The following is a 23,501-nucleotide window of genomic DNA, read 5'->3' on the forward strand; positions in this document are numbered from 1 at the left end:
ACACAGAAATGTTTGAACGGACACATACACGCAAAATTATCTCAAAATAACTATCTCGGCAAGTATTTTCATGTCTTAAATGAACGTAAACCGTGGAGAAAGAAATCACACGTGCATTATTATATTAGATCCGTGCATTCGGTCTTAAAGGGGCAGCAGCCTATAAATACCTGCTGTTTAAGCGCCACCTGCTGTCAGAGAGTGACATTTGCGTCTCATTCAGCCCATCTGCTGTTTTTGTTTCGTCCAGATTTTTTATGTAGTATCACAAAGCTAAAATAAGACAATTTTGTTTTTGTTTCAAATTTCAACATTTTACAATCTAAATAACATGTATGCAGCATCTTTGTTTGGATTGTGATTAAAATACACAGGCAAAACCTTAGTTTACTTGCATGGAGAAATATTATTTATTTGATTTGGTATTTGTTTTTAAATTTTAAGTTAGTATATTGTTTGACATTTTCAGTTTCACAAAGTAATGTGCAGCCTTTTGGTCTGAGAAATAACAAAAGGAAACATTTTTAAAATTCTGTCTTAAATCTCATTTTGTGGTATTTGTTTTTAAATTTTAAGTTAGTATATTGTTTGACATTTTCAGTTTCACAAAGTAATGTGCAGCCTTTTGGTCTGAGAAATAACAAAAGGAAACATTTTTAAAATCTGTCTTAAATCTAATTTTGTTAAAAAAGAAATTGTGAGAAAATTGCATTGTGAAATCAGTATCGTGAATTATATCACACCGTGAGTTGAGTGAATCGTTACATCCCTATATGCTACTAGTTTTTGCTGTGGTATCGAAGTAGTAAATTGTTATTTAAATAATAAGTGTTACTTAAATAATAAAGAACCATATTTTTTTTGCTCATCTGAAAAATGATCCGATCTGTGACTCAAAATGTGATATGATAATGTAATATAATCCGAACTGTGAGATTTGTGATCCGTTGCAGCCCTAATCTCTTGACTTGTTATTTAATCTTTTATTCGGGCTAGTTAAATTCATTTTTGGGCTACCAAAATCTGAAGAATGCCTGCCCGAAGGGCTACCAGGGATTTTGAAATTTTGCAAGCCCTGCTATAGTTAAAATCTTAAATCATGAGAAGCTGGTAGTTTGAAAACCAAAATTTTCCAAATAGCTTTCTCAACACTGATGGTCTAGATTCTGTATGGCCATCACAGTCAGTCAATGGGCTAGATTTACCATCTACTAGGCAAAAGTCTTATAGTAACAGCACCCCTCTCCACAACAAACCACATGATTTGAGGTATCATTCATGTCTGTAGCTCATGAAAGATACTGATGGTTGCCTTCAACTACACTAACGAAAAACAGATGGCCCCAACAAGAGTTAGGAAGTAAAATACACTTCCGCATTTCTTATTTTAAATGCAAAAGAATAAGTAGTAGAAAGAAGTAGTAGGGAGGATAAAAAGAAGGAAAAAGAGCAAAAGATTGTCTGGTTGCATCTCAGATACATGCCTTCATTCGTTTCAGTGGATTATTAATTTCCTTTTGAAGTGAAGCTGCTCGCCCAGCGAGGAATGTCTGAAAGGCAGCTGAAAGGAGACTCTCAGATTTCTCCAAGAGCAGCTTGTCCTCTGGGGGGTAAATACATCTGTATGGAGAGAGGGAGAGAGAGAGAGAGAGAGTTTTATCTGATTATCTGATTTAACGGCCTGGTCTGCCTGCTTTTCTAATCACTTAAACAAACCTCAGTTCACACTTTTCACACATGCATTTGTCCATTAATGCTGTGTATATACTAATGATTAATAAACGTGTCTTTATATTAGACGTTAAGACTAAACAAAAGCCAGAGACGTGTAAACCTTTGTCTATATCTGTGTGATGAATCTTCAGATCAGTGCCATATTGGGTCGGGGACATAATCAAAACCAGCAACTGGCTGTGCTTCAGGACCCAGATTTTACTTCAGACATCAGATGGCTGGCCGCTACAGTATCAAGATTATGCAAACAAAGCCCTGAAATGTATTAATATTACTGGTAACAATTTACATTTCAGCAATGAACATTATATTTTTTAGTTAATAAAAACACGGTAACACTTTAGTTTAGGGACCAATTCTCACTATTAACTAGTTGCTTATTAGCATGCATTTTACTACCATATTGGCTGTTTATTAGTATTCATAAAGCACACATTAATGCCTTATTCTGCATGACTTTGTTTTAGATCCCTTTAACACTACCCCATAGCTAAACTTAACAACTAACTTACTTACTACTAATAAGTGGCAAATTAAGAGTTTATTGAGGCAAAAGTCGTAGTTAATAGTTAGTTAATAGTGAGATTTGATCCTCAAACTAAAGGGTGACCAAAACCACAACTTTTCATTGTTAGTTCATGTTAGCTCAGGTCCATTAATGATATGACCAGATATAACTTTTGATTGATGATAATGTACTGCTGAACTAAATGTTAATAAATGCTGAAAATAACATTAACTAAGATTAATAAATGCTTTAGAAGTATTTTTCATTGTTAGTTCCTGTTAACTGTAGTTATCTAATGTTAATGAAATAAACCTTGTTGTAAAGTGCTACCATATTACCATGAATTACACATAAGATGCCACACGATACACTGAATATAAAAAAAAACTGTTAAGATTGTGCATTAAGACTGTGTGTTCTTAAGAACTAGTCTGACCAACTAGCAGTTATTCAAAGTGTAATCAATCTTACTTTTTGGATTCAAATTAGAACGATTTATGTTTTTATGTAACTGACTTAAAAAAGATATGTCCATTCTTGAAGAAAAATATTAGATTAGTCTAAGCATTTTAACACAAACAATGGGCTTAATATTGTATTAGTTTTAGATGTTTAACCAGTGATAAATGTATTTGTGCCAAAATACCGTACAGTTGGATTGGACAGCTAGTGACATCAATGACAAAATATGTGGGAAATGTTTTGACTCCCTTTTAAAAGTTGATAATGTAGAGTCAAGATGAACTTGCAGCATCCTGAAGCGGTTTATTTCGCAATAGTGACTGTCAGAATACAAGAATTATCCTGCTTATTAATACTGACTACTTACCAAATAAATAAATCGAGAATATTTGACTGCAGAATGCAGCATTTGACCAATCAGCATCAAGTATTCCAGAAAACTGTGTAATAAGACTATTTATTTATTTTGCTATCATAACTTAAGACATTTTATGGTTAGTTGCATTAGTAACACTTTATTTTAAGGACCAATTCTCGCTATTAATTAGTTGCTTATTAGCAGTGTTGGGGAGTAACTAGTTACATGTAAAGGAATTACGTCATTTAATTTCAAAATAAATGTAATGTAATCAGTTACAGTTACTGAACAAAAATTTAAAAAAAAAATTTTAAGATTACAAAGGGGTTACATTTGAATATTCTCACACACACTCACATACAGATTTAATTGATTTCTTTCCCAAATTGCATTGACTGCTCTAAAATATGAGACACCAATGCTTCAGGAGTTCAGGACACAGAATAGGACACGTTATACGATAACTGTTCCTATTTGGGTTTATGTTTATGCTTTTTTTTTTAAGATTAATGCCTGTGTTTTCTGTCATAGCTATGCAAAGATTTTATTTCAAAAACAGTGTCATGGCTATTAAACTATATCTTGTTATGGATTTAAATCTGTATTTAACCTCAGAACGATCTCAAAGTAAAAAGAGGTGCTTTTGTGGTGGATGTGCCTTAAAAATAAATTATTATAATCTTAATTCAAATGAAGGATTCTGAAAGTCTGACAGTAATGAGTGTTGAGTACCACTGCAAGGTTAACCCTGCCTACTTTAAATGTTTCAAAATTATTAACATTTGAAAACATTTGTTAGAAATTTTGAAAAGTAATCAAAAAGTAATCAAATGTAATCAGTTACATTACTTTAATAAAGTAATTGAAATAGTTACACTACTTATTACATTTTAAATAGGGTAACTTGTAATCTGTAACCTATTACATTTCCAAAGTAACCTTCCCAACACTGCTTATTAGCATGCATATTACTATCATATTGGCTGTTTATTAGTACTTATAAAGCACATATTAATAACTTATTATGCATGACCATATTTTAGATCCCTTAATCCACCCCATACCTAAACTTATCAACTACCTTACTAACTATTAATAAGCAGCAAATTAAGAGTTTGTTCAGGGAAAACTCTTAGTTAATAGTGAATATGTGTTCCCTATTCTAAAGTGTTACCGTTGCATTTATTTTTTATTTTTTATTTAGCATTGTTCTTTCATTTTTTTAGAACAGTCTGACCCACCATTTGAGAACCACCGACCAAAATAATGGTGGCACGACCACGAGCGACTCGTTTTACCTCCCATATTACCACATTTCAGCCTAATAAACTAAAAGTCACTTGGCGTGTGACATTTAAAACAGCTCTTTTGGATTCCGGCTTCAACGTAATCAAAAGCTCAAGTAAATGTAAATTTTCAGATCAGACGATAAGCCACCCCAAATCCATTAAGAGCTACAAGCATGATGGACAAACTTGTGTGGGAGAAGTAATCTAGTAAGAGTAAGTGGGCTTAGTCTTCGGCATATGGCACATGTTGAAATCTGGGTCTGACCCACAAACCTCAAACACTTTTTTTTTTTCATGTTTCAGCATCTTTCGGGGTGTTTTTATTTAGAGTTGAACAGAACAGTAGTTACATGCATAGGCATAAAATGACCTATTTAGGAAGAGGCATTTGTTTCGTATTCCTCCTCTGAAGCTCTGACGTGGAGGCTCCGTATTAAGGAGCAATTACGAGGTGACTGCATTTTTTATTTTCTATTTTTTTCTAAGTGAAAAATCACAGCAAATCACATGCTAAATGCTGCAATTTCTCTATGATGAAGCCACCCTTTATGGTAAATACGAAGGGTTAGTCAAGATGCTTGTGTAATGAGGTCAGGTTAATCAAGTCTTAATGGCAGGTCTTCGTTTGGCAGATCCTTTGAATGTAACAAACGACAAACGTAATAAAAGCAAGAAGCATTTGGCTGCTGATGCATTTGGCTTCTTTACAAAACTTCTTTAGAAGTCATTAAAGTAGCAACCTGAAGTTGTTTGATGTCCTGAATCAAGCAATCTCAGACAGAAATAATATATAAAAATACTGATAATGTTTGGTTCTTCTAGGCCAGGGCTTCTCAAACTAGCAGTCATAACTGAGGTAAAAAATTAATTTAAGCCTGCAAATAAATTTTAATTTAATTACATGTTTTCTATAATGTTGTCTATAGTTTAGTTTGGCCTTGTATGTGGGTCAAAGACAAGATGTCTCATTTTGGTGTCCACATTGAATTAAATTTTACAAAAGTGATTTTATATACATAGAAAGCATATTAAATGCAAGTAAAGTGTCTACTTTAATGTTTCAAATAACTTTTGTGAAAATAAAAAGGCAAAATATGGGTGAAATCATGTTCCATCGTCATTCAGCATAACATATATGTATGTAAAAATGAACCAACATACTTATTCTGACCTGTACTTATTAAAATATATAAAAGAAAAAGTGATCATACCAAATTTTCTTATATTTTAATTCTTAAAAAAAACAATCTTGCCGAAAAAATGGGCAAAATTTAGTGCTTTAAAGAATAGTGGCAAAGATTGGTAAAGATTTAAAATTACAATGTGGATTGCACTGCGATCCTTATTTAGAGTCTTTTAATGACATCTAATGATTCTGGTTCTAAAATATGCCTGATTTTTTTTTGGGGGGAGGGTTATATTTTCATCTTTGACCTACACATATGCATGATCTGTTTGTATGTATAAATTAATTAATAATATTTTATTACTTTTTTTCACATGTCTTTTTACAGGGATAAAGCACAAATGTAAACACAAATCCTGCAAATAAATTTTCACTTATATTAATAAACAGAATGTTACCCAAACACTGGATTCAAACATGCATTGGTGCCTTACTATCTCCCTTTTCTGCCTACGAAGGTGGAAAGTTTTAGAACAACTCTTGTTTTGTCCTCACATGAGAGCCTAAGAAATTGTTTCATACCGTCACATCCCAAACCAAGCCACAAGAGACCACACAAGTGTAAGCGGGCATTCTTACAGGATAACAATCGTCAAAGCGGCTTCCCTACCTGTAGTTCCCCAGGTGCCGCTTTTCGTGCTCATCCCTGGAGACCTGCTTGCGGACTTGGGCCAGTCTTTCTTTCTGAAAACACAACACAAGTGAATAAGCAGCAAGAAGCAGGAAGAACAACAAAGAAATAAAGCCCTGTTTCTGTTAGTGCTATCCTGCAGTGTAATTTAGCCACCCAAAACCGAATAACAATGGCATCAAATGACTCGTTTCCCATATTACGAGGCACCTTAATGAAGTCTGAGACTTAGGAGGCGCGAATAACAGCCTTTCCTCTACACTTGTTAATACAGGGGGCCCATTCATAATTCATATAGATTTAACTCCCACTGTACCATTTTAATACATCAAAAACTATAATTGTGGAAAGGTCAGCTGGTCAATTTGCAGTGGCACAGCAGGGTGTCTTATATAATAGTCACTGATCTCTGCTAAATGCTGGTACAGGCATATTCGTTCAGCCCCCAATCCCCAAATCTCACTCCTCTTTTGCATCTAGCTTTGCCCTTTGAAAATACCACCTACCTGCAGTCATCTCAACCTCATTCATCTCTTCATATAATAAAACGTTGATCGAAAGACCAATCAAGGACTGGTGCACAAAGCACCTTCTACTTACTGAACTTTCTCGAAAACGTGCTTTGTCTGTACATCTACAGAATATGAATACTTAAATATATTTTTTCTTTTTTAGTTTTGTGTGGTTTGCCACTTTTTTATCCGTGTTGGGGGGTTAACGCTTTACAAGTAATGCAAGTTAAGTAATCAGATTACTTTTTTCAAGAAGCTAGTAAAGTAACGAATTACTTTTAAATTTACAACAAAATATCAGAGTTACTTTTTTCAAATAAGTAATGCAAGTAATGCAAATTCACTTTGAAAAAAATAACGGCACCTGTTTAACAGCACCTGTTTCTGAATACTGATTTATTTAAATTATGTAGACTTCTAGTGTAGATATGTAGGCTAGATAAAGTAATTTTCAGATGCAACGGATGCAATGAATAAATCTGGAAAAACACAAACACAAATAATTTTATATATACAATTTAATAACATGGCTTTGTTTTATATATGAATAGGGTGTTCGACAACTGATTGCATGCTGTCGGAGTTTCCAGTGTTGACAGCTCCGTAAAAAAGCGCTGGAAGCGCTGTAGTTTTGCTGTATATAGCAACTAATAATATGAAAAGTACAACATAGGGCTGCACGATTAATCGGAATTAAATTGCAAAGGCGATAAATGCGATTAGGCAGAATCTGCGATTGTCATGCATATCTTTCAGTAAAGCACGGTTCTGTGATCAGAAGTAAATCTCCATCAGAAGGCCAGAGGGCGCTCTCACGCTGAAACTCCAAATACGCCTTGCAGACGAAATCCAGGAAATCCCTATAGCGGTTGCTGAATAAACAGAAGATTTAACTGCTTTCACTGATTCAACGAGACTAATAAACACACGACTACGACAATATATGGTTTATCGCATTATAATGTTTATTATAATAAAGTATATAATAATGCAATGCTAATCGACATAGCCGAAATATGTTGAGTGCCTTATTCTGTATAAGAAGCCACATCATCTCACAGAAAGATTTACTTCAAACACTCGACTGACGTTATGAAGTGAGTTTGGAGTAAAAACATGATATTAAATGTGGTATTTTCACATGCTTTCAGATGGAACAGCATTTACTACACAGAGCCGTAGTTCACTGAGAAGCTATGCAAACAGCTTTTATAATAGCTGTCCCTATTCCCGAAGGGATGTGGGACGCGTTTTTGGGTGGAATGCTGTCTTCTCTACGATCAAGCTGGATGTGCTAGGTATGATGCATTCACGAGACTGTTGTCAGGCCTCTTCTCGCTACAGAGAGTTATCTACATTGAGGCCTCCACTCGCCAGAGCTCGATTAGGACAGCATCTGTGAGTCATAGACTCTCTGTGAGCTTCCTTACAAGATGTCCTGAGAGTGGGGCGTAATTAGGCCTCCTCTCGTTTTAGAGAGTCATCATGCTCCTCCACTCCTAGAGCTCGGCTAGGCGGTAGGGTAGTATGCTAGGTTGTTAGGCTCTCTGGGAGCCTCCTTGGCTACTGACCTTAGTATGGAGTGTTGCTAAGCTGCCTCTCATTTTAAGAGGTGTTGTATTTAGGCCTCCACTCTGCAGAGCTTCACGGGCCAGTTAGCTCTGAGTGTTAGGCTCTTTTTGAGAAGCTCCAGTCTATGATTGCGTTGCTGGTGCAGGGGTGAGGACTCCTTTAAGTCTTTGATTTGGCTCAACCAATAAAGCACTCATCCCTTCAGCATGGTGGCGTTGGTATACCATTCCCCATAGTGCCCTCTAAGGGAATTTTTAACCGATTAATCACCTACTTTCGTTTGCTGCATGTTTAAAGGGGTCATATGAAGTTGCTAAAAAGAACATTATTTTGTGTATTTGGTGTAATGCAATGTATCTGATTGGCTGGATATCTAGTGCGTTGTGTTTGGCCGAATACCTCAAGCGTGTGACGGAAATGTTACGCCTCTTGCCAGGTTCAGGAAACCTTCCCCATAAAATGCACACACTCGAATATTTGGGTTGTAGTGTTCTGGAACAGTGTTGTAAATACCACTGACTTCTAGTTGTGTCCTAGAAGGCCAAACAAAGTAGTTTGGCTTTCGCAACGAAACACACTGCGTCTCCATGATATGGCGGCAGCAACAATACTACAGCGAGAATAAAAGTTACGCCTTCTTTCTTTGCGTATACATTTGGGCGGGGTGAGGGAACGAGACGCTGCGCCACCCTAGGGGGCACATTGGGGAATGCAGCCTGCATGACCGGTGTCTGAAGCACGTGTGAAACAACGGCAATCTATTGGCCCATGACGTCATAGGCGGGATGCCCGGAAGTATAAAAGGGCATCTGCTGAATACGTCATCCATTTAGCTGTCTGAAGGAGACGTAAACAGGCAAGCCGAAGGCATGGCAAGGGGGCGCAGCGTCTTGTTCCCTCTCAGGGAACCATGGTTACATGCGTAACCCGAGACGTTCCCCTTCTAGGGAACTCCACGCTGCGCCCCCTAGGGGGCACATTGGGGAACGAAATCCAACCATGCCGTGCCGAGGCACATGCCTGTCCACCTGGTGGAGGAGCACCAAGGAAGCGACATACATATGCCAAGCCTTTCCTCAGAAAGTGGCCATGCCACTGAGACCACGGGCTGCTCCCGCAACTTGGCAAAAATGGGGGAACCCAAATAGATCAAGGAGAACATCCTATAGCTATGCTATATTAGCAGAACTAGCCTGGATACACAAGACCAATCAAGAGGCTAACAGAAAGCCTCCAGAGGAGCTCAGAGATCCCAAAAAAGAGTAACCGCTGAGCTGGAACACTGCTATCCTCAGATAGCAATGTCCCTAAGGTCTTATGAAGGCATGAGGAACAGAATAACATAGCGAGATAACCTTCCTACAGAGCTGCCCAGACCACAGAGAGTGGGCTATCTACTTACTACCATAGCAGGGGAGATCCTATTCAGTACGTTCCTGAGATAGTCTCTTCCCTTGTTAGTGGTAGGCTTTCCCCGCTGACTCCTAGAGGGAGGAGGGCTGCGGTTAGAGACGCTAGACTTTTGATGTTGTCTATGAGCCTCAGCTCTAGACCGATCGTCCCCCTTAGAAGAGGATTTGGAGCGCCAGGGAATTAATTTCCTGAAGGCAGCCGATTGTGCCTTCGCCTCCCTGAACTTCTCCACAACCGCCTCGACGGAAGTGCCAAAAAGCCCGGTCAGCGAAAGCGGAGCGTCGAGTAGAAAGTATTTTTCTTTGTTCCCGATGGCCGCAAGGTTAATCCACAGATGTCTCTCCGTAGCCCCCATTGCCGCCATTGAACGCCCAATGGCAGCAGCAGTTTGCTTGGTGGCGCAGAGAGCCAAATCCGTGGTGCGGCACAGCTCTTTGACTGCCTCTGGCGGCAAGTCTTTACCCTCATCCAAATCCTTCAACAAGTTAGCCTGAGGCCTGTAACAGCGCCATGGTGTGCAGAGCACCACCGTCCTGCTGCCTCATACGCCCTGCCATTCAGGCGCGAGGTGGTCTGAAGCACTACTGATGGCAAGGCAGGAGTCTTCAAAGAGGATGACTCACCCTGCAAGAGATAGCTCGCAACCGTCTGTTCAACAGGGGGCATCCACGCGTATCCACGCTCGGCCACACCCTCAACATTAGCATAGTCTGCATGTTGAAAGAGATGCAGCCGAAAAGGAATACGGTTTCCCCCAGGATTTAGATATCTCCGAGTGGAGATCTGGGAGAAACGGAAGACTCCCGGGGGCGGGACGATCAAGACCAGCCAAAAAACGCTCATCTAGTTGGCCGCGAGCTGGCTTCGGCTTCTGACTCGTCCAGACCAGATCGAGCTGCTTAGTGGCACGATCCATCAGATCCAACATATCCGTATGAGCGGCTGGGAATGGCCGATGACGACTCGGTGCTCACACTCTCATAATCATCACCAACCACATCAACCTCTTCATTTCCGTCACTATGAGTAGAAGAGCCCAGCAGCGTGCTATCAGGATCAGATGACTCCAATGAGAGAGCGTCTGGATCCCGTAGCGCGCTAGAGCTTGAGCAGAAGTCTTTGAAAGATCCATACCTTCTTCCACACCCACCCACTCCCCAGCTCCTATTTCTGAGTGGGAGATCTTCCCAGGGCAGTAGCCTGCCTCACAGACTAAAATCAGGGCACCCACTCTGTAGATGGCACCAAAGGTGAGGGGGCAAACTGACAGAGGTGGCCGGGCCAGGACCCCTGACCCAAACCCACCCCCCAACCCACATTTTCATTTTCCACATGAGTACGAAGGTTCAACAAATCTGGAGCAAGTGCACAAAACTGCTAATCCATGGCTCCAACATCAAAACGTTATTTGGCTTCATTACTTAAATGTGACTGAATAAAATTATGTTTTTTAACTGCTGAACAGGCCTCACCAGCTCTTCTCTCCTGCGCTCTAGTAGGTGACGTTGTTTCTCCCATTCCGATGATCCGGCCGTCAGTTTCCGCATTGATCCCTGTCCGTACAGTCGTCGCTGGGCTTCCGCCTTCTGCTGGGCCAAATTCCGTCGTTTATCACTGGCTCTGGGTAAAAAAAAAAGGAAATGCTCAAGTAATAGCACTCAAAGTAGCCCAAACTCCCAGCCGAAATCCTGACAGACTCTGAGACTCCATACATCACTCGACTTGACAGCATTCAGCACTTTAAGATTTCATCGCTCACTGGCCTTTCAAATTTGCTGTTGGAAGTGGCCATTCAGGGTCAGTGGGCTCCTGAACCACCGGGGAAGCCTCTCATTTTATTGATACGACTTTCACACTTCTGAGTTCTTGTTGCTGAGTTATTGGTTTTGTCCTGCCACTGCTGGGGAAATAACACAGGAGTCGCTTTGATATGTTACTGGTAAGAACTCAGCTGGATCAGTTGGGACACAGTAAACGTCTGTGGAGAATTCCAAGAAAATCACTGTGACAGAATGGCAGCAATGCATCCTGAAATCTGATCCACTGCTCGATTGAGTTTGTCTGCTGTTGTTTCCTACTCTAGGACCATTGTTGGGCCACTCTGGTATATTTAGTACAAAAGGTGGACCTGGGATTTGAAGGCCAGGTCTATGATAATCAATCACCGGAAACCCCGCATACTGACATATAACTACACGCACAGATGTACACAGGCAGTCACACAAACTCAGGAAGCATGCACAAGCGAACATACACAACATTCCCACAAAAAGACGCAATCCTCACACATAAACATATAGTTTAGGAACATTTGAAGTTAAATACAATACAATAATAGAAAGCAGTTTGAAAAAAAATAGTATCAGTACACTCAGTATTCACAGTAATAACTTAATGAAACATACAAATGAAGTGTACTGGGTGATCATACAACACAGCAATAAACATTTAACTAAAAATATACAATTAGTTCAAAATTATAGCCATAAGACCATAAATATCTGAGAATAGTGGGATTAAACCATTTACTCACCTTGCTATATCTATATGTTTCAACTCATCTCATTACCGCTGTTAATTTACTCACCCTCAGGCCATCCAAGATATACGTGTAGGTGACTTTTTTCTTTAGTAGAACAGTAAAGAAGTTTTTAGGTGAAAGCGATGTCCTTGGCGATTCATGCACTGCACGTCTGTGATTGCCGGTTTTTGAGAGTCCAAAAAACATATACAGACAAGAACAAATTAATATGCGCCCACACATATGTCATTATGCGACAGAGGATGTTTGCAGTCCAGATAGCTGTGAACGCACTGAGAACCATTTGCCCAAGCTGTAATGTTGTAAATAATGTTCATTTTCTTGCAGAGACCGATCATTTCACTTCATAAGACCTCAATGTATCATCAGGAACCACGGGAATTAATTTGGTCTTGTATGTATATGGTTTGTTTTTTACTCTCAAGAATCGGCAGCCACAGTTGTGAAGTGTATGAATCACCATGATCCATGGTTTCACCTTAAAATTCTTATTTACTGTTCTACTGAAGAAAAAAGTCGCCTACATCTTGGATGGCCTGAGGGTTAGTAAATTAACAGCAAATTTTCATTTTTGGGTGAACTATCCCCATCAACCAAGAATACTTCTTTAAACTCAAACACAAATACAGCATTTCCAAAACAAAATGAAGCAAGCGATATTGTTTTAAGTCAGTTTAAGGTTTCAAATTACAAAACAGGTGATATGGTGTTCAAAAATTATGGCACTATTTGTTTGAAAATGCCACTTGTTTAGATATTTTGTCATGTAAACCTGTGACCTTCAGATATTTTTAAGAGTGGCTTAAGTGTCCAAAAATTCTTCTTTCTAATCAAACAGTAGCATATACAAAACAAGTGCATGAGGACCCATCAAAGAGTTTCAAGTAACTTCTTATGGTGCTTTTCCACTGCATGGTACGGCACGGTACGGCTCGGTATGGTTCACTTTTGGGGGGGTTTCCACTGGGTACAGTACCTGGTACTTTTTTTAGTACCACCTCGGTTGAGGTTCCAAGTGAACCGTACCGTTACCAAAATGTGACGTGTAAACTCTGCTGATCACGGATTGGCTGGAGAGAATCGTCACTACCTGCGTCACTGAACTTGCGACACAAACACAACAGAACCGCTAGATTTAAATCAGCACAGCCAGTGAAGGATCGAACGCAACTGTTTTGAACGAGCGCACCTTTTTTTAACAACCAAAAAGTGGTTGCTTCGTTGTCTGTTGAGGAAGTACAGACATTCCTCTCGTTTATAGCAGAGGAGCGGATCCAGCGAGAGCTTGATGGGGCGAGGCGGAATGAAAAAGTTTTTCAGGAGTAAAGTTTTCGGCAGTAGAGGCGGCACAACTATAACGACATGTGAATAATCCCGCCCACTCTAAAGCGGTACTAAACTGCAGTGGAAACGCAAACCGAGCCGAGTCGTACCACGCAGTGGAAAAGCACCATTAGTGGAGATCAAGGAACCAATATTTTCTAAAACACTAAAGACTGGTGGACAGCTGGGAATAAAGAGTGAGTTTTCTGATTAACTCTTTCTTTCTCTTTCTAATGGGACTCTGGAAAGAGTATTGCTTCATACCTGATGTTGAGCAGTTTCAGGGCGTTGAGCAAAACCCCCTTCTTCATGTCGTAATCAATCTTTTGATCTGTCCCAAAACTCGGCGCACGATTGATCTGTAAAGGGAAAAAAGTGAGATGTTTCTGTTTTCATATTGTATTATTTTTTCAATTTCATCAAAAATCTGAAGCAATTTTCATCTTTTAAGGAGGACTGAGAAGCCACATAGAAGCAGTCACTGTTACCCATTATTAAAAATCACAGGGCATCAGCTCTCATTAAAACGAAATCTGGTTCAGTGTTACTCAGTGTTATTCAGTGTTGCTCAGTTACTCAAGAACACATTCAGTCTGATTTGTGAATGGATCATTGTGAACCAACTCAAGAAAAATCATTGAAAAGGTTAGACTCAAAAGAACATGTCTGGTAACAAATCAGGCAACATTGCTACTTCTCTTATAACCTCATGAACACACCAAGAAGAGTTAGGGCAGATATTCATTCGATTTTCATTAAATACTGACTTAAATTTTGGTCACACAAGAATACTGTATGGTTTTAGGACACTTGGAATATAGTACACGTTTTATGGGCTTTTTTCATGTTTTTGCCTGATTTTTGAAGTTTGAAAGCTTCATTGTCTGCACTTTGGAATGGCAAGGAAAATAAAGCTTCAAATATTGTTCCCCAGAAGAAAGAAACTCACACAGGTTTCGAACAACATGAGGGTGAGTAAATGATGACCTCTATGGAGTGAAGCGCTGCATGCAGGTCAAGCGAGACTCAAGTTCAAACAACTGCAACTTTGATCTTGTTTGCTCCGGAGCTTTCAAAGCATAGCCAGTGATTACCAGACAATTGACATGACATATCAGTGCACAGGTGGTGCCATTAAATAAAAAAATGGAAGCCTGCATGTCTAGATCCATTGGGATGTGACACAATGTCAAAGGCATATCATGACCAAAAAATAAAAAATAAAAATGATGCATTCCATAAAACCATAAAATCATGACCACTAAAGTCTGCATGTTTCCTGGCTTGCTTGTTATGAGACAAAACATCTGTTGTTGTTCTTTAAATATGAAGTCTGATTGGGAAAGACATTTAACGAATGTGATCAGCCAGGCAACAAACCAACCAGTCCATTATGCTGAATGATGCTGATAGTCACCACTTGAATGGCACAATCTTTTCTTATCTCACACGAGGAATCTATTCAAGTGCTGCCACTCCGTGGATCTCTGACAGCTGACTGGGAAAGAAATCATCACTACATGCAAATATATATCACGTGATCCCTTTCATTTTTGTCATTACCCAGTGTGATGATCAGGCGTTAACATTTTCTATGTATCAGATCAGCTTTGTTTGGTTCGCATTGGCCAGAATAATGGCGCGATCTAAACACATGAAAACAAAGCTTTGCATTCTGGTTTACATATTTGTTTGAATTAAATCATTTATAACCATTCAGAATCATTTGAGCAGTTAATTAGACATAATTGAGCAATATAATGTCTTTCCGTGCATTAGTATAATCTGTCACATTCCTGCCAACACAAGCTAATTCATCAGATGCCAGAGTTATTTTCTCTGTGGAATTGAAAAAAAAAAAAAAAACCTGCACAGGAAATGAGACCAGCTCATGATATCTGTGATGTATGGTCATATTCATTCATAACTTTTATGCTCTGCGCTGCAGAATTTGTAACCAGAAGCTGACCAGAAACACAAATCTTTTGTTGTTCATATTGTTGCAAAGACGGATGAAAAACTCAAATTCAATAAATAAAAAAGTGAAAAAAAAGGTTTTTTGTTTTTTTTTCATTTTTAACTAACTTTTATGTCTCTAATGATCACCAAAGCTGTATTTATTTGATCAAAAATACACTAAAACTAGTAATATTGTAAAATATTATTACAATTTATTTACATTTTAATATATTTTAAAATGTAATTTATTCCTGTAAGGGCAAAGCTGAATTTTTATTACTCCAATCTTCAATATTACATGATCCTTCAGAAAACATTCTAATATGCTAAAATGGTGTTCAAGAAACATTTTTTTGTGGTAACCATGATACACTACAATTCAAAAGATTAAAAAAAAATAATAATAAAAAATATTTATACTATTTTTCATCAGAAAGGATGCGTTAAATTTATGAAAAATGACTAATAAATAAATGCTGATTTCTATTTCAAAAACATTTCAACTTTGATAATAATAATAACCATAATTAATAATTGAGTACAGATAATAACTGAGCTGCAAATGAGCATATTACAATGATTTCTGAAGGATCATGTGACACTGAAGACTGGAGTAATGACTGCTGAAAATTAAGCTTTACAATAGCAGGAATAAATGACATTCAAACAGAAAATGGTTCTTTTAAATCATAATTTCACAATAACACTGATTTTACTGCATTTTTTGATCAAATAAATGCAGCCTTTAGTGTATGTTGTGCCAAATCTAACTGTGACATTAACAGACCTAAAGCGAGAAAGACTAGAAAATAATATCAACTTTAATACAAGAAGTGAGAGTGTTACAGTGGTTGGAGGCAACAGTAACACGTAAAAAAAAACTTTTTGTAGATTTTTGTATCTCAAATAGAGCACAACTTGAAGGAATAATATTATTGCTTTATTACTGTTTCATTATTACAACTGAACAGTTTTATCCTTCATATGGTACTATTATTTTATCTGTCACGAATTATATGTTTAAACAAAATATATTAATTATCAAGTCAACTTGACACTTTGGTAAAGTACTGTTTATTACACATTTTATTAATTATATATGAACATTTAACTTTTTATTAAATCTTAACTATTTGTGTATACAGGCCATTTGATAGGCCATTCCTAACATTTTTAAAGGAACACATACGAGGCAGAATTTTGGGGAGAACTGTTCCTTCAGCTACTAACTCCATTTATCAGCAGGCAGGTATCCTGGAGGGTTTTCTTCACCTCAGATAATAATATGCTCTTTTGTATTCCACCCATGGCAAACAGCAGCAAAAGCATTCGCTCACTTTGCTGCCAGCTCCGATACGGCAAAAATGAATTTTGGGTACAGCTTTGCACATTACAGTTTGTAACACAGCATTAGTGCTTCATCGTCAGCAAAGACAAACGGTTGGAGAAAGATGGCAGCCACAGAGAGAGATGACAGCAGACACAGCCGCCCCTCACTGGGCTCTTAATAGAGCTGCCCCGCTCGGATGTTAATCTCTCTCAGAAAGGTGATCGCTTAGGAGAGGACTGTAAGATAATATTTACATCACAACTGAGCGTCGCAGGGAAGGTTGGCAAGAGGGGCGGCTAACGGTGGACTGAATCAATGAATTTACTGTATCAGCCGTAACCTTAGCAGCAGTAGCTGATCCGGCTCACGCTTTCTTCGCTCTCCGAGCTGGGCCACGTCACCCCTCGCTGGGTAGATGCCCCGCAGATTCACAAAGCAACAAAGACTCCTCATCAAGATCCGCCACGCAGGAGTCCCGCAGATTTAGGATGTCAGCCATGTTTTCAGTTTTTTCTTAATAATTCAATGCCGTTTGATAATAATCATTCTGACGCAAGTAGATTTTACAAAAGCTCCTCGACACCATCCAAAGATTTTACTGATTTTTCATTTACACACCTTCTTTGTGCTTTTACTGAGACTTGTGGTGCAAACGTGGTGTCAAACTACAGGCAATCCAGCTGTTTTGAGTTTAATGAATCTCTGTAGAGACCCCATAAGATGTAAATAATGTCATGTTTTGGTTTTTTTTGCGCTGGTTGTCCATATGCTAGTGTAGTCTTAAAAGTTGACCAAAAGTCAAATTATAGCAGATCTACACATTTCAAATTTACAGGCTTTCCCTTCCGGGAAAATGGAGCAAAAAAAACTAAATCGGGGGGATATTTTTAGTCTATTTGGGAATTTTTGAAAAGACATATTTTCAGCTTTTGTTGGCTAATCCAGGGTTATTATAATTAACTTAAGATAAAACCATTACAATTATTTTCACTACTTGAAATAAAATAAACATTAACTGAAAAAAACAAATAAATAAATAAAATAAAAAATTAAACTTATTTTATTGCAGCTAGTTGCCAAGGCAACATTTCCCATTTTTTGTTTAAAATAATTCAAATAAACCATGACTAAAATTTTAATAAAAACTATATAGACAGAAAAACACGTTTGCACATAAAAGGAAATGCTGCACTGATTTTGGTCATAGTTAATCAAGTTACATCAATACACTTCATTTCCTTTAGTTTTTGTGAAAACAACTAATGCAATTTAATAACCTCAAGTAACCTCAAAGTTTTGGTGTATTGATGGCTTGACAGTAATCCAAGAAACCACAGCGAGGGGATTATGATTTAATTCCAGTGAATATTATGCATTTGAATTACGTTTATTTAGTTTTTAATTATTTACCTTCATACAGAGCATAAAAATATCTTTATGATCTTTATATCTTTATATACTTTATGAAATATTGGAATACTTCTCGTGAGAAAATAAGGAGTACATTTATGAACATTTGTGTTTGCTTCAAATGTTCAGATGTGAAAAAAAATCTCTGGAGTACAAACATAAATTGAGAATAGTGTTAAATAATCGATATGCTATTCAAAATGATGCAAAGTGCACGATGCATCTTTATGCAGCAGTACTGAATACGCCATACAATACATGTGGGATAACAACAACGTCAAAACAACACTTGCTCGAATCCTCAGCGCGCTGTATATGCAGGAATACTGATCTGGGTTCTGCTAATGGAGCAGCTGCGGAGAGAGACGTGTGGATCACATTTCACATCCTTATCAATCACTGTTTTGTTCTTTTGTCGCATTTGGAGAGGCTGCTTCCAGCGGCGAAACCCAATCAGCGTTTCTGTGCGTGTTCAGGGCCAGCCACTGACCTGACCCCCTATCAGAGATTCCCAAACACACACAGACTGGCATACTTCTTAAAATAAACACCCAGCTGATAGAAAGATTTATTTTAGAGCATGAAGCAGGACTTTACATCATTTTTGTTTTGTTTTTTTCTGAGACTGCATTAAAAATGCTAAGTAATTTAGTTTGTTCAGATATAGACAGATGAATCACTGTAATCATTTTTTAATAAACCTAAAAAGAGCAGTACTACAGAGCAACACTGCCACCTAGAGTTTCCACTCACTGAACCTCAGCTTTTATGACTTAATTAAGGGCATAAAAAACAAATAGAGAAGTGTGACGACTAATGCATGCAAGGAAAATCAAATTAACCCAACATTGAATGTGCTAGATAAGTGTGTATATGGTTTATATAAGGAAAAGCAGACTTCTCACATCATGACGCATGTGTTGCATAATTTATGGTCATCCTGTGAGAAATCTTGAGGAAGTTTTTCCTCGGTTTTAAAATTCTGTTTCATGCATGAATTCCTAATGCGTGAAACCAAATTCATAGTAGTTAAGAAAAAATGCAAGCATTTGGTAGAATATTTTGAAACAACCAAATAAACCAAGTGTTTTTAAAGTTTTGTTCTTCTTCGATGTTTTATGTTCTTCAAAAAATAAATCTCCACTTTGTGCTGTCATTAACTTCAGAATGTCCAGACCAACAAATCTCAATTAAAAGGATGTTTAACCCAAAAATGACAAATGATCATGTTGCTGCATTTTGTTTTGTTTTGTTTTGTTTTGTTTTTTGTTTTGTTTTGTTTTGTTTTGTTTTGTTTTGTTTTGTTTTGTTTTGTTTTGTGTTTTGCTTTGTTTTGTGTTTTGTATATGAACTGATACAAGAATAAAAGAGAGAGTAACAAAACATTTTGTTTTGTTTTGTTTTGTTTTGTTTTGTGTTTTGCTTTGTTTTGTTGTTTTGTTTTGTTTTGTTTTGCTTTGCTTTTAACAGAACACAAAATAGAAATAATTGATAGTATCCACGGCTGTCCAGCTCCAAAAAGAAAAATTCTGTTTCTAAAAAGTCTGTTTCTCACACAAAGCTATCACATGCCTTCACAAAATGACAAACTGTCCTTGTATGACAAGAGCAGTGTTACAATTCCTTTAAAAAAAATTCAACTTTTGTGTTTCATGAAAAAAAAAATAGCAGCATATGGGTTTGGAATGGCATGAAGAAGGGTAAATAATTAATTTTAAAAAATGAGAATGAGTTATTCCTTATGACTTAAAGTCTTCTTGAAATTGATTCAGTGAAAAACAATGTAGCAAAAGGAGCATTAGATAAGATGAACATGCTTTTGACCATCTTGGGTGTGCAGATGAGCTCTTTAAGCTCTACTTGACCTGCGCTTGGCAAACACTTGACAAGCACTTCCTGTCCCTGGATGCTTGCTGCTTCTCTAATGATTGTCAGAAAACCAACTGCGTCAAGGACACAACCTTCACGAGAGCTAAACACAAAATTAAGTCAGTTTGTTTTATTTTTTTCTACTTTGTCCTTATTTCAGGTACAGTTTCTACAATAACACTGTACCCACACAGAATCAAAGAGCCAGAGCAGAAGATTGGTGAAGATTACTGCTAGTGCATTTCTGTTAGTGAAAATGGAACTGGAACACAACCAGCATTAGTGTGAGTGGGAGACAGTATCTATACTTTGTGTATACGTTTGTCTACTTATCTTTTTGAAATGAGCTAAATCTGAAGAAGAAGAAAAAACACCTTTTGAACATCTGGACACTTCTTAAAAAATATTTCATACACAAAGCATAAAAATGCATTTTCTTTTAGAGGTACAGTAGGTTAAAATATTTTTTACACATTTATAATTAGTTTCTGTTTTAAATTACAAACAAATGTATTTGTATAATGTTTCATCAAAATGTAATAGCTTGTTTCACTGACGTCACGTGTTCTAATTTTTTGTAAGTTATATGTTACATTTCAAATGATTACATATAGTTCTAAATTACGAGTATATTTCACTTTAATATATTCCACTTTATGGAACAAAAATTGTGAGTGATTTGAAACTTCCAGACTGGCACATTATGCTACAGTAAAGTCACTTCACCTTTCACATTATCATTTATTAAATTACATTGCTATACGAACAATAATAATTAAAATAATTGTAATAATCAATATTTATTTTGATTATTTTAGATGGATTTGTATTTATTTTTTATTTTTTTTGCTGGGCTTTCAAATCAGATTTCATATTTATTTGTATAGCGCTTTACACAATACACATTGCTTCAAAGCAGCTTTACAGATGTTAATATTTCTAACATCTTATATTCATGCCTTCTTCGCATTTAGCAGATCACAGCAAGGTGATAATATAGTTTACATCTTGCGACGATACAAGCAATCAAGGAGTTATGCTTGAGATAGAAATATATATATATATATATATATATATATATATATATATATATATATATATATATATATATATATATATATATATATATATATATATATATATATATATATATATATATATATATATATATATATATATAGATCGCCCTACATGAGTATAGTTTATGTATGTATATATGATATATCCAACTTTATATAGAGTTGTGCAAAATATAGTTTGTAAAGATGTAAATAATCACACAGTATATATTGCTTTACGTAAGCATACCGCATATTTGCAAATAATGTATTATATATCCAACTTTTAATATATATCGCTGGGTGATAATATAGTTTATATTTCTCCTTCGATTAAGTTGAGCAATCTGGTTGAGATTTGCTATACATTACATACAGTCGCTTAACGTGCTTGTCACAGTGTATTGTGGGATTGCCTTCTTAATGAGGGATACATTCAATGCAGCATAATGTTGCCACTTACCTTTTGAAACATCTGTCTTTTCGGGAGCACACTATGTTGCCTTAAAACGCTTTGTAGATAGGCAGCTCACTAAGTTTTGGAACAGAATATCATGCATGCAGACACTAGTCTACTCGTTGAAAGAGGCAAACTGAGAAGCCATGCTCTCTCTCTCTCTCTCTCTCTCCCTCTCCCTTTGCATTATTCGTCATGCCAGCTTAACGGCTCCAGTGTGAGCAGTTTCTGGAAAGAAAAGAGGGGGAGAAAGACAGAGATGGCCTGCTGTCGCTGTGCCTTTGCATTATTCGTCATGCCAGCTTAACAGCTCCAGTGTGAGCAGTTTGTGGAAAGAAAAGAGGGGGAAAAGACAGAGATGGCCCAGGGGGGGAGTGATATCAATGTTGCGCCACAGCATTTGACTAATGGCTATTCAAGTCCCTCAGATGCTTCTGTCTGACCCGTGGAGTGGACGAACCTTCCCAGCAGCCCTGCGAATGAGCAGCGCCCAGATTAACATGTTAATGATGCGCTCTGCTGAAGACGTGGACAATGCTGCCTCACCACATCTAGCAGATGATGTGAGGCGAGCTAAAGAGAGCGAGGTTTCTCCGGTTTCCATGTTTGTGTTCCTGCTCGTATCAATGGCTCAAATGTTTTGAATGTCAATGGAAGAAGAATAAAACCCGCAGAGAAGATAAAATCAGTACAAAAGCCTCAGAACATTAGCCGTTCGGCCAGAGCTAAAGTGCTTCTGCAGCCTGTGTGTGTGTTTTAGTGAGCATTAGGCATCTTAGCTGTATGTGTTCAAATGTGAGTTAAAGGCACAATATGTAACTTGTGTACTTACATTATCCCAAATGTTTCGAAGAATGTTTAAATCCAGAGAAATAAGCAATTTTAACTAGTGACACGGACCGTGTCTATAGTGTCATTGTGTCACCTGCCAATGACGTCATAACCCCTCGATTTCCGGTTTTGTTTTGCAGAAAACATGGAAACACCAAAGACGCTTTAATATGTTGTGCATTTTATTAGACCGGTGACGACCGCACAGAGTAGGATTATAACAGAACTTTCAAATGTATCTAGTATGATAAAACGGCTCTGCTTTTTTTCCCCACATACACACGCCCGGAAGGAGCGGAAGCGGTCGACTGTGGCATAATAAAAGCTCCACTGCTTTCGCCGACATACGCACGACCGGAAGGAGCGGAAGCGGTCGACTGTGGCATAATAAAAGCTCCGCTGCTTTAATTGTGCCTTTAAGTGTTTATTTGCGTTTTTGAAGGTGCATGTGTGTGTCTGAATGCATGCTTGAAATAGATCAATTTAGTCACTTTATTTGAGTGTTGTTTGAGTTGTTTTAGAGTTTTTTTGTGTGTTTTCACGCACATATTTGTGTCATTTTAGTTGGTTTACGTTGAAGTGTGTATGTTAGTATTTCTATGATGTGTGTTTACATGTGTTCTTGTGTAATGATTGTATGCGTGTATACCAGGGTTCCTCAATAGGTGGCCCGTGAGAGAAAAAAGTTTGGCCCACGCTAATTTCAAATAATGTGGCATGAAAATTCAAACGCAGCATCAGAAAGCTACATTAACTTACATCGTGTCTACACCGGAACAAGAGCGGTATGCAATAAAATACAATAGAACTCGTTATAATCAGTGATGCTGTATTGGATGCGGCGCAACACGACAAATCCCCGACAGTAAACTGCTGACTAGTGCTATTTAAAACGTACTGACACAACGTTCAAATGATTTGCAATGCTTTTTCGCATTCAGTGTAGACACGATGTGACAGCAAAAACATGGCGAGTGTGTAGAAATGAAACGTGGACACGGAAAATAGATGATTCAAATGTGAATGGACTGAACAGTTTTGAGTGAGTGAGTGAGTG

At 37.6% G+C, this 23,501-nt stretch overlaps 1 protein-coding gene across 1 annotated transcript in view; it reads right to left on the reverse strand.

The window, feature by feature from the left end:
* LOC107658573 (tubulin polyglutamylase TTLL7) overlaps nucleotides 1–23,501 on the reverse strand; it is a 99,115-nt gene that overhangs the window by 30,248 nt on the left and 45,366 nt on the right. Inside the window, exons 10-13 of the mRNA XM_016447165.1 lie at nucleotides 13,795–13,889; nucleotides 11,138–11,285; nucleotides 6,148–6,221; nucleotides 1,485–1,620 (exon numbers count right to left, since the gene is read on the reverse strand). Of these exons, the coding sequence (XP_016302651.1) occupies nucleotides 1,485–1,620; nucleotides 6,148–6,221; nucleotides 11,138–11,285; nucleotides 13,795–13,889 (453 nt within the window). The remainder of the gene's footprint in view (nucleotides 1–1,484; nucleotides 1,621–6,147; nucleotides 6,222–11,137; nucleotides 11,286–13,794; nucleotides 13,890–23,501) is intronic.

The sequence above is a fragment of the Sinocyclocheilus anshuiensis genome, unplaced genomic scaffold (assembly GCF_001515605.1).
Source record: "Sinocyclocheilus anshuiensis isolate Anshui unplaced genomic scaffold, SAMN03320099.WGS_v1.1 scaffold1957, whole genome shotgun sequence".
NCBI classification, from domain to species: domain Eukaryota; kingdom Metazoa; phylum Chordata; class Actinopteri; order Cypriniformes; family Cyprinidae; genus Sinocyclocheilus; species Sinocyclocheilus anshuiensis.